At 24.7% G+C, this 13,199-nt stretch overlaps 2 protein-coding genes across 2 annotated transcripts; both read right to left on the bottom strand.

Annotated features, from left to right (window-relative positions):
• Positions 1 to 2,275: 2,275 nt before the first annotated feature.
• Positions 2,276 to 2,590, bottom strand: OCT59_013344 (uncharacterized protein; the record flags this gene model as incomplete). The annotated part of the gene is made up of 1 exon (XM_066140745.1): positions 2,276 to 2,590. One exon carries the CDS (start codon positions 2,588 to 2,590, stop codon positions 2,276 to 2,278), a length of 315 nt encoding a protein of 104 aa, XP_066001596.1.
• A 2,613-nt stretch (positions 2,591 to 5,203) lies between these two features.
• On the bottom strand, positions 5,204 to 5,482 carry OCT59_013343 (uncharacterized protein; the record flags this gene model as incomplete). The annotated part of the gene is made up of 1 exon (XM_066140744.1): positions 5,204 to 5,482. One exon carries the CDS (start codon positions 5,480 to 5,482, stop codon positions 5,204 to 5,206), a length of 279 nt encoding a protein of 92 aa, XP_066001595.1.
• Between the last annotated feature and the right edge of the window lie 7,717 nt (positions 5,483 to 13,199).

The following is a 13,199-nucleotide window of genomic DNA, read 5'->3' as shown; positions in this document are numbered from 1 at the left end:
TATATGGTAAGCAGAAGGATAATTGAATAAAATAAATGTTAAATAATATTAATGAACGCAAAGTGAAAATAACTATATGTAAATATTAGTAAATGTATCACTGTCGATCAATTTACGAAGGTTACACAATAAAATAAAATGAAATTTCAGTCAAATGCGAATACGGTATTGCACACACAGGCATATACACTCAGACGCAATATTTGACTCACAAATATAACAAACTATAAAAATAAAAATGAGATAATTTATTTAATAAATGCTTTTATTAAAATATAACAGAATTATCTATCTTTACATTGATTTTAGAACGCATGTATTTATAACAAAAATAACTATGCTAATCATGTTAAACATATTAAATAAATGCTATATATTTAACAAATGTAATATGTTAAATATGTGTTATATGTTGCATATGTTATATATGTTAAATATGTTGCATATGTTAAACATGTTTAACATATTAAACATTCGTAACATTTGCAACATTCGTAACATGATCGTCGGTCACATGATTATTCGATTGACAATACCAATATTAGGGGTAGAAATATTAGAAGTATAAGAAAAAGTACAAATTATAGCTTCTTTATAATTATCTTTATAAAAAACATTGCATTATCTTCTTAAGGCTAAGTTGTGAAAAAAATAAAAGTGATGGTACTTTTTAAATATTAAGTATTTTAAACATTTGAAGTAATCTTTAAAATTATAATATTGAAAACCTTCACCATTTAAATAGTGTTGGAAAGTATTAAGATGAACTGTAGTAAAATGATTAATAATAGAAGCTACATCATCTATAGTATTTACCTTCTTTTTAGAGAATCTTAATGAAATCAAAACGGCTATCTCCAATAAATTTTTTGTGCCTCAATTTCATTAAGCCATCGTTAATCAACCATAAATAGAAAAATAATGAATAATTATTTTTGTTTTGTCCCACACAATTGTCACATGTAATAACACCACAATTATATTTCTGAATTTCATGCCAAACCAAACTTAGTATGCAATTTACACCTTTTCCTTGTTTACCATCATCAGGAGTAAACAAAACAAATTTTCAAATAAATAATATTATTTAAAAAAAATTAAATAATAAAAATAAATCAAACAAATAATATTATTTAAACTGTTTTATATATTGAAAGTTACTAGTATTGCAAATTCCAAATAAATGTACCTTCCTTGTAATAGTACATTTTATGCCCAATCAAATGTAATGTGAGCAATTCCTTCAAAAGTTTTGATAATACTTGAGATCTAGTTATATTTGAATTAAGTTTACTATCTTCCATGCTTAATGTTAATATCATAGTAATTTTTTATATGATTAAAGTGTGTTAAGTTATTCTCTGTAACTGCCAGTTTCTTTTCTTATTCTGTAGCTACTGTATATCATTTTGATTTTCACAGGTTCTACACAAGTTTGACTTTGAAGACATGAATTGAAGTGATGGTATTACTAAAATAGAATACCCCTTTTCCATGTAAATTATAAAAAAACAAAAAATATATATTTATATAAAATACAATATTACAACAAATAAAAAAAATTATATTCAAAAATATCAGGAAAGTTGTTGATGAAATTAACACAGACTTCCAAACATTAATAAAAGTTGATTTGGCTATTACACATGCTTCACTTCTATGCTCATCCCTATATATAGGCTTTTATATAATCATGATACACTGAAGTATAAAAGTTAAAACTTGTTAGAAGAAATACAACTGGTATAGTAAGTTTAGTGAATTTTCATCTGAGTGAAGGTATACTGTGAATTTCACCATAATTTTTTGAAAATTCTCTTATTATTTCATATGATAAATTGTAATTTATTTCAGTATGATTCTTATTTTTTAGAAGTTCTATAAGTATTGGCATGTATATATTCTTCAAGAGTCAAGACTATATTTTTGTAGATGTTCTTTAATCTTATCCAAATATTTATGACTAACTCTAACAAGAGCCAAGTATGTAATATGACAAATTGAAGATTGTCATTAAAATGATACTCTGCTTTTACTTTTTTACTATGTAGAATTTCTTCAAAAAATGAAAAAACATCTCTGTTTGATTTAAAAAATATATATATATAATTTTTAGCAATAGTTAAATACAAACTATTCATCTACACCAGAATTTTAGCAATCAGTATATTGTAATGGGAATATTTTTTATCTTTATAATTTTTAGTTGATTTCATCTTTCTGAAAAGCTAAAGTTGTCCCTTAATAACCATATCCTACATAGGTTCGTCTAGACTTACAAATTCTGCCTAATATGAAATAAACCATTCATACCCAATTTTTTCAAAACAATTAGAATGATATAAACATTTTCCTTTTCAAAAATCTCTTTGACTTTTAATTTTAAATCATCATAAATATTATCTTCAACACAATTATTAGAATTATTGGCAAATTTAAAATTGCTTAATTGTAAATTTTTAAAGTTTCTATTAATAGATGCAATTTCCATGATTATTCGGTATATTCTTTTGACTTCAGAACTTGAATTTTCAATAAAAAATATATTTTCCAGTTCTTCTAATGTAGCCCTAATTATTTGCACAATCATTATTAAAATATCAAAAGTATAAAATTGCAAAGGTTTTTTATCATCTATTTAATAGTACTTTAATATTTCCTCTAGGAGATTATTCCACTGAAAAATATTTTATCAATAATATCAAATAAATCCATTTTTGGGTTTTTTTAGGTCAAAAAAAAATAATTTTTTTTTTGAAAGGTGATCTAGGCATGTAATTATCACAAAATCTCAAAATCGGTTGTATTGAGGTATTGCTCCCACCTTTTGCTGTGGCAGTTCCCATATATCACAAATAAAAATTCAAACAAATCTTGATACATTACTAAATAGCTATATTTACTATAATTCGTTGCATTGGCTCTTCTTTTTTTCTAATAATGTAATCGCAAACATTTGCAATATAATCAACTAAATTTTCCATTGTCACTTTTAAATTCATTCCACATATTATTCCTTTTAAGATCCCTAATATTCTGTTTCAATATACAATATACTAGATAAAAGAATATCATTAAATTTCATGATTGGAAAATTACTATAATAATGACTAATTGTTTTGGAAACTACACAATATAATCATAATCAAATATTTACTAATATTTCTAACATTATGATATGACTAATTTTCTTAAGAATAAAAAAGATATCTTCAGATGCTGTTTACCAATTTCTTATTTCCAGAATTAATAAATAGCCTTTCTGAAGTGATGATATATGTCATGTACTAATTCAATTATTTTATCACACTTTGTATATTTTGAATTCCTGCATTAAATTGAAATGGTATGTGGAAAAAGGCAATAGCTCAATAGGTAGAGCATACTAACAGTTAGCTTGGTGTAAGATAGTATGCCCAACTTGGACAAGTAAACCATTGAAAATATTGATATTACAAGAGATTCAAAAAATTCTTGCATTATTAAATAATCATCAAACTCCTCTACCTCCATAATTTTCAGCTAGATATTGATGATGACGGCTGAATAGGTATTGATGATGGCAGAATAGGTATTGATGACGTTGGCCGATAATGGGAGTGATGATAATGGGAACACTACTGTTATTTCAGGTGGTGGAATTCATGGGAATAGCCACATTTGATGTTTAGTTACATTATTTAGTGATGATGAAATGTTGTTTAGGATTGAATATAGAATAGCAATAAAGAAAAGTAGAATTTTGAATCAGGCTTGTCTTTAATAATGCGAGAAATATTATTATACCTTTCAAATAATATCTATCCTCTTTGTCTTTGCTAAAAGTTTATTTTTCTCCTTGGTTAACTTGTACCATTTTTATGGTACATGTCAAGAACCTATTTGGTGTTTTTTCTTATTATGAATATTTTAAGAATTCCTACAGGACTTTGTTTTTCTTATAACATTCCTTCAATAACCCTTGCCAGTTTCTCTTTAATATAATATTATCATTTTCTTTGTTATCATTAAATTAGATACATTGGCATGGATTTTCACAGATATCATGAGTACCAAAAGAATTTTTTTTTTAGGATAGAAACACTTGCTTAGAAGTAATTACTCAGTAAATTGGTAATATTGAAATTGTCTTTTAGTTTTGTATTAAATCTTTTGAAGTTTTCTCACTCAATTATAGCAAATGGTTTTCATTGGTAACAATAATCGTACTCTTAACTATTACTATCTTATTAATATTCATACAATTCTATATATATTAGTTATTAATCTATTAAAACAATCTATAGATTTACAATTTAAAAAAAAATTAAGAATGAAAAAAAGGGTATTACTTTTTTCATGCTAAGAAATATTAAGGTTAACTATGTATGTATGTTGACCACTTGAGTGAAATAAGATTATTTTTTATATGATTGCATATAATTGGAGATAACAATTTCTAATAATTCATTACCAGTAGGTGGTATAACAACATTTGTTTTAAGAGTAATAAGCAAAATGTCACCTAAGATTTTACAGTAAAGATTTTTTTTTAGTCAGCATTTTTTCTTGTAATACTTATAATTATAATAATAAATATTAAATGAACTGAAATGTTATTTACATACATCCATATAGAAAAATATTATTTGATTAATTTTTCTATTTTAAAATAATTCTATAGATAAATATTCTGATATAGTATTAATAAAAATATATTATTTTGCTATATTGAAAAGGAATGCTAAAACTGTTTCATGTAAAAAGGGTATAATAAAATAGACTCTGTATTAACCAGAGTCATAGATAAAATAAAAAAGTAAAATAAGCAATTGATTCATGTGCAATTTGAATACAATGAATAATAGAGAATTATTGTAAATTTTGTGTTAAAAAAAGATTATGCCATTATTGTTTGGTAACATATGTATTAGTAAGAATAGATCCTTAATTCTATTTAGATTATTAATTAATGTAAAAGTGCAATGAAAAGTAGTTAAATTATCCAACTATATATTGTGAAGACAATGTTTTATACTGATATTTCGTTATTATTATTGTCTTCTACTTGAGCTGTCTTACTATCTTATCAAATGAAGCCTAATACAGTCTGAATTGTTTAAACATAAGTAAGTATCTTTTAAATGCAAAAATTGTGAATTTTCCTCTTCTTAAATTTCACAAATTCTAGAAGAATAGATTTGGTCGAATATTATACTAAATTTCATAGTAATAATTCAGCCATTGTCCAAAATCTGTTAAGTAACACATTGTGCAGTTGAATGAAACATTTCAACACCATAATGACCACACCTACAGCTTCACCATTACATTTTAAAATAACTGACTTATTTTTATCAATTATTCTAATTTCTATATCTTTTAGCAAATTAATACTATTATCATCACTTCCAGAACAAAAAACCCTTTTTCCCAAATATTTTTTTGCTAAGTCAGGACAGTGGTTAACTACTTCATCTAACATTAACACTTCCATAGGCATAATGTGGATGAAGGGCAATGATATAAATAATTTCTATATTCTGATTATTAATCCATTTGTAAATGGAGTCAGTATTTGAAAATAGAATACTATAAATATTATCTAATTTAAAATACTAATCACTTTTCCTTATAAAAGTTGTTTCTTCTTTTAATTACATACTTTCTTGATAGGTGAGTGGTATGATGTATATATCCCATGAATTGTAATCATTTAGTTCATTATATTTATTATAAATTTAAAAAAAGAAGATATAATGAAATAAATTGCTTCTTATTTTTCCATAATAAAAATAAAATTTTGTTTGGAATCAAGATTTTCTAATATTTTCATATTTCATTATTTGGATTTATAAAATCTGCTGATATAATTAATTCTACTAAAGCTTTCTTCAACATGACTCTATCATAGGATTTACTTATATAAAAAGCTAATAGCTATAAATTTTTATCATTTCATCATTCACATCTTGAATTTAATTGTTTTATAAGATCAATAGCAGTATACAGCACATAGTAATTCATACATCATCTGCTTTCCTCCTCTAATGCTGAAAAATTTTAACCTTTAGAAATATTATAAGTTAATATTGCTTTTAAATAATTAAATGGAATATTTTTCCATATAACATTCCTTTAAACAATAAATAAAGCTAAATAGTTTCCTAAAAAGATATTAAGAATTAATAGTAAAAAAAAACTAAACTAGTACTTCCTCTATTCAATGTTGCATTATTCTTCTTTACTAATATAAAGAATATTTTTACATACTATATATCCTCTTTAAATACATCTTTATTCAAAATAATCTATATTCATTTTTTTAACTATCAATGGCTTAGAAGAGTTATTTACTAATTTATTTGTATAAATAATTCTTCTACTTAATTCAACATTTGAGCTAGTTTGAATCTTTAATTATTATATTTGTTAAATAAATTGTAATTAATTATAATAAAGCTCCATAAATTATTTCATAATGTATAAAGTAGCGTGGAATAATTTATAATTTTGTTAAAGTTAAGCTGAGGATCCATTATATGGTAGTAAATAAACCTTCAGAGACATTCTACATATCCACATAATAACAAAAATTAAATGTTAGAATAATTTTTTAAAACTACCCATTAATTATTATCTTTCTTGAATTTGATATTATTTTTGTTGAATAAATTATAATATTTATAATAAAGTTCTATGAAATAAACATTTATAAATAAACATCTAGTATAATATATTTATATTATTACAATATCCTGTCCAAACCTTCAGGTTTGAAAAAAAAAGATTTTGCATTTGGAGAATTATATATATATAACTATTTAGTAAAAAATCTCCATTTAACCTGAAAATATTATTATTATCTCCAAATTTACAATACTTTGACAAATATTGGAGAGTTCCAGTAATATATTAAAAGAATATAGATTTGAATAAAAGGGTCTGTTTGGTAATTATATAATTCTTCAGTAGTATTATACTATATGCCTAAATAACAAAAACTATAATCCAATCCATTTAAAGTTACTTGCATACTTTCAGGAATGGCAAAATATTCCCAAAGATGTTAGCTAACAACAACATGCTGAACTCATTTAACTGTTTGGTGAAATGCATCACATAATGGAAAGTATAGATATATTTCATGTGAACTACTTGCAACAATAGCTTGAATGACTTGTATATTATTCAGAACTTTACTAGATTCATTTTTTTTTTCTTCAAATTTCTAAATATATTAAATAATCAATAAATTTTTATAGAAGTTCATGCTAACTTTTCCTTTCACTCATTAATTTCACTTTTAGTGTTTCTATAATTTATAATCCCCTAATAGAATATGTAAAATTAATTCCTTTACATTTCTTCTATCGATTTTATTAATTAAAGATGTTACCACACATTAAAGTCAGTCTTAATAAAACAGGTTTCCAGAAAGCTGTCACAAACCCATTGATTTTTTTGGGCCAGTAAATTACATAAAGAAAATTGATACAGTATGACACCTTCAATTTCCCATTTACCATTTTGTCCACTAATAAGGCCAACCAGATTCAAGTATTTTAATTCAAAAACTGCAATGCTAACTATCATATCAACTAACCCATATTTGTGTTTATTCTTTTTTATTAAATTCTAATTTCAGTTGGTGCATCTTGGATTTGCACTCTGTCAAGACTTGATCATATGTTTTCTGGGGTAATGCTTTGAGTGTAAGGAAACAAACTTTGGATTTTTGCTTAGATGTGACAGAGACAATATTAGACAGTGATTGAATAGGTTTGTATGTATTTTTTTTTACATATTTTATGAATTTCAAAAATAATTCTGCACCTTTAAAAATTTGAGATAGTTGCTTTGCCATTCAAAATCTTTTGTCCTATCAGTGTATAAGGAGTGTACCATGGCCATAGCCACTTGTAGATATTTCTGCACCATAGTCATTTGTTTCTTATTTTAAGAACTAATAATACAAATTGTAGAATTCATGTTAATTTCTATTTTAGAATTAAATTAACTGGTATTATTAAACACTACCCTTATATTAATATATTTCAAAAGTAATTATTAATCTTTAGACATTCCACATTAATAGTTTTTTAATGTAATTAATTATATTTTGAATCTTTTCATCAATTATTCATTATACTTTTCTTTAATTCCATATCTAGTATAGTTCTATAATATATTTAATCTTCAATTACCATTTTATTCTCAAAACTAATTCCAGAAAATGTAGTTTTAAGTAAAAGGGTCTTGTATTTGAGTCTCTAGTAGTATACCAGAGGCCTAAGTTACAAAATTTGGATAATTGCATACTTCTTTAGTAGTATACCAGTATATGTCTAAACTAGTATTACAATATCATAAATCTTAAATATATATCTGCATATAGTACTTTAAATATAGTTATAAGGAATATCCAGTTATTAAAATATTCCTCTTTCCATTTCTGTCCGTCCTATTGTCATAGTCTAATTCTTTAGCGTTTAAAATTCCTTAAATCTTTTTGATTCTTTGATTCTTATTTTAAAATGTTTATTTTATTTAATTCAAATATTATATATTTAAATTGTTGGCAACATGCATTAATTTCTTTGAAGTCGCCACTACCATTTGTTATTTCTTTTAATGTAACATAGTCTATTTGTAGTGTTTTAAGATAATGCCAATTGTCATAAAAAAGCAAAAATCTGCTATTACTAAAGTTTTTAAGTCTCTTGAAACATCCCATACTTGAAATGATAAATGTATAAAGAATACATTTTTAAATGAAGAAGTGTATTTTTTAGCATTAAATATTACTTTATATGGTTCTCTCACTCCTCTGATATTATTTCATCATTGAGATTTTCTTAAAACTTTTTTAAATATATTTATTTGATAAAAAATAAATCTCGAAATTACTTCATGTCTTCATTCATTCATTTTTAATAATTCAATAATCTAATAATCCTCTATTAGTATATATAAAATTAAGACTTGAATTGCTTCTTATCATACAAAACAATACTGACTGATTTCTCTTATGTTACCATTTTTTTTGGCACTTATAAAGCCTGTTTTGACTCTTTCAGCAACTGTTACATTTTCTGTATTTTTTTCTAACAACTCTCTTTCTGATACTTCAAATAAACTAGGAAAATGGGAAATATTAAAGCCTGTCGCGTTTATTTACTCTAACTCTTGAAGATTTTATTGATGATATCTTTTGATGATGAATTCTAAGGATTCAACACTATATCTTCATAAGTAATGGTGTGAAATTTTTCTTAAACTTTCATACCAGTATATAATCATCACTACTATTGCTACTTGTATTATCTAAATTATAATTAAAAAAAAAGTGTGATTTCTTCCATTTCAGATTCTCTTTTAATGAAAAATTTAATCTTTAATAATTTTTGTACAATGGAGTTTCAATAGATCTGGAATTCTGGACTGTTATCCATTAATCAGATGAATGAATAGATAATTTGAATAGGATTGCATTCTCTATTCCTTAAAATTTAAATTCTTTTTAATCTTTTTTAACATAGAAATGATATTATTATTATTGTATTATTGACTTCTTGTGTTCTTCACAATAATGGTATTAGAAACCCTTTTTAGTTTTCTTTAGGTACATTACCCAGCTCCATATTATTTGTGGTTGAGAATTTTTTTACCTCATTTCTATCACTGTATCAGCGAAGACAATTTCTAAGATGAGTGTAATTAAAGAGAAATGTTCATTGCACTCAGAACAAATTTTATGCTTGAGCTTGTTCATCTTGGTACTAGGTTTGGAAAGAGGTTGAAAATTGTCAGTAAGCCATTCATTTGAATACTTTAAAGCTCTCAGCTATTTTTTTGTTGTTTCCAAGCTTAATTTTTATCCAAATGAATTTCACATTGTTTTGATATTTCTAATGACCAGTTGATAACAACAAATTTGATTCCTGTATAATATATTATATTATTAAGATACATAATTTAATAATCATATATATTAAAATTGTAAACAATAATTATCTACCATTCATACTGAAAAGTCCATATACTTAATCCCTCTATGGTTCCTGGTTTTAGTTATAAAAAATTGTTATTGAAAATCAAAAAGTAAGGATAATTAATAAACCCTCCAATAATCTGTTAATTTCTTTTTCTTATTTTCATGGTCATTGTAATAAATGTATTTGATTTTTTAAATGTTTTTATAAAAAACAATGTTATATTAATAATGGGATATATGAGAAAAAATAAGTTCCCATTAAACTGTATTATTTGATTTTTCAAACTATAAATGATCTGGTGTATTAAGCATTCATTGCATATTGTTTGATTAGTGTGTGAATCTTTAGAATTATTTTGATTTCTAAGTTGTAACTTCTACATTTTTACCAAACAGGCAGGATCATGGTAAAATTTTAAAGTAGGGAATACTTTATTATTTTATAGAAAACCTTAGCATTGGCACAATTATTGATAATCTGGAGATCAAACATTCTATCTTATCCAGAGGCTTTCATTTTCATTCTCATCAAGGTCCGGGCTTGTTAGAGCATGTTCTTGGGCATCAGACAACTCCTTGCGTAGTTGGCTGCATTAAATCATCAATAGCAAATCTAGAATTACAATTATATAAGGAATGGTATTCTCCTTCCTCCACTGTAGTAGCATGTTTTTATTTTTTTAATTGTAAATTACAATTGTCATATATAAACCCTTTTACTGGAATAGACCATTTTAGTTTCTCAAAGAGAAATAGACTTTGAATATCTAATCTAACATAAATTTTCCAAAAGCTATAATCAGTTAATGCCTTAAGACTGTTGAAAATCTATATATACTATAAAGAGTTCTTTAAATTTTCAGCATCAGTAAGCAATTATTTAGAAGCTTTAAATACTACAGATATAGGTAGATTATTTAATTAAGTAATAACAGTTTTTCCAGAAACATTAGTTACAAATATGATCAGGTATGAAATTTCAAGCTCATTCACTAATACTTTAGGATGAAGCCTTCAACATTGTGCTAATTTATGCAATCAGAAAGCATTCTATAAATATCTTTTTCATTACGGAGTGCCTGGTTCCATAAAAAGCTAGTGTCTGAAAATATGATTAATTGATTTATTCAATATTCTCTAAACATTGCCCTTTTTTCTATATTATCCTGTGAACCAACTCAAAAGCCTAAAGTTCTATTAATAAATTTCACATGATCATCCAACATTTAAACATGATAAAATTTTCAAATATACTACCATGACATCATTCAATATAAAATATTTATTTATAGGTTGTTTTAAATAAACCATATTAGGTAATTAATGTAATCTAAATTCAACCTTATTCGTATATTAAAATAATGTTGCAGTATTAGCCCCTAATAACTGACAACCATGAAAATGAAAATGGAAGATTCATCATTTCCAAAGTATTAATTGAGTAGGAGTTGTTTCAAATAAGAAAAAAGTTTCATAAAAATACTAAACCATGGTATTTGTATATACAACACATCTATTTTTGGGATTTCAGTTTTTTTGTGATAGAATTCTGTAACTACCTTTATTTATTGTCACTAATTAATATAATTTATCATTTTTGTCAATAAGAATTTCTAGTCATTGAGAAGCTGTAGCATCATATTTATTTGTGAACTCTTGTTTTTCTTGACCCCTTATAATTGTCATATACATTGATAAAAATATGCATCTTGCTGACTACTTCTACTTTGCATATGCTTGTATAGTTAAATCATCCTTTTCAAGCACTTTTATCCAATTTTGTATCATAAAATTAAAGAGTTTACTGTGAAAGAGTCGAAATTATATGAATAATATGATGTATACTATGCATATCTACATTCTGTCTATTCCCAGAAATCAGTATGTAGTAAAGTTGATCCTTTAGAAATTAAAATTCCTTTTCAGTATATAATAGGATGATATAATTTAAGACATCTGTAAATCTCCATTAAGGTCTTTTATAATATTTATAAAGAATGGATGTTCTATAATTCTAAATGATATTCTACGTGCATGTGCAACAAACTTTGAACATTCAATTAATAAATCTTTTACTGAAACATCTTCATAATTGAAATTGTTGATATTATATTAGAAGATGTTCAGCAGGAAGTGATATTGTCGTTTACAAAATGTTGTATTGAAGTCTATGAATATATTATATTTAGTGTCTTTCGAAATAGCTTATTTGATTCCAACTACAATGTAGTGTTATGTAAATATTTGCATTATAAAATGAAAGATATTCTATATTTTATATAGTATTTAAATATATTAAAAATTATGAAAACATCTTCAAACTTCTATCCATTATAGTCGAGCTAAACATATAAAAATACAATGCTCATTTGAAGAAATACCTACGATCGAGCATAGGAATAAAGCTTCTTATGATATTTATAAATATTGGAAATGCAAAGAGGAATGCTTGACATTACATGATATATCCATACTGGAAAATTTATATTATTTCTTCTTTAATATTTTCAATATGTCACAAAACAGATTGGAGATTTAATAAGAACTGAATATAACCAATGGAATTAGTATGACTATGATTGGATTAAGTAAAAATCAGGTGAAATATTTTGAGAATTGATTTGCAGAAATATTGAAAAAGTTATCTTTGAAAGCCTTCATAATTGATCTTACATGTGAGAAATATGTCTAATTTATTGTAAAAAGTGTAATGCTTGGTAAAACTCAATATGATTATATAGTAAAATATCCATTAAGGCTGTGTAGTGTGTAGTTTGGCTGTGCAATATATAAGTATATATGATTTTGGCTGTGCAACATATGAGAGTATATGATTTTGGCTGTGCAGCATGTGAGTATATGTTTTTGGCTGAGCAGTACTATATAATTCTGGCTGTGCTGCACAAGTAATAATTGAACAGCACATAGTTTATTTGTCATAGTTGCACCCAATACTGTAATTTAAATTTTATCTATTAAAATATAATAAATATAATCTAATCTATTAAATATAAAATTTTATAACTTTATTTTAGTAAATTTATTTAATGTTATCATAATTTTTATAAATCCATCAACATAATTTCAAATAGATTCTTTCCATAACTGAGTACCATCATACAAGGCTTTAGTATCAGCATCAATATGCTTATCTTATAATAATCAATAAAAATGGTTTGAGTTTTCAAGGAATGTTCAATAAAAGTAAAAATTCAATATCCCA

The sequence above is a fragment of the Rhizophagus irregularis genome, chromosome 20 (assembly GCF_026210795.1).
Source record: "Rhizophagus irregularis chromosome 20, complete sequence".
Lineage (NCBI taxonomy): Eukaryota > Fungi > Glomeromycota > Glomeromycetes > Glomerales > Glomeraceae > Rhizophagus > Rhizophagus irregularis.
The sequence above is the reverse complement of the archived record's forward strand: the minus strand, read 5'-3'. Positions and strand labels throughout refer to the sequence as shown.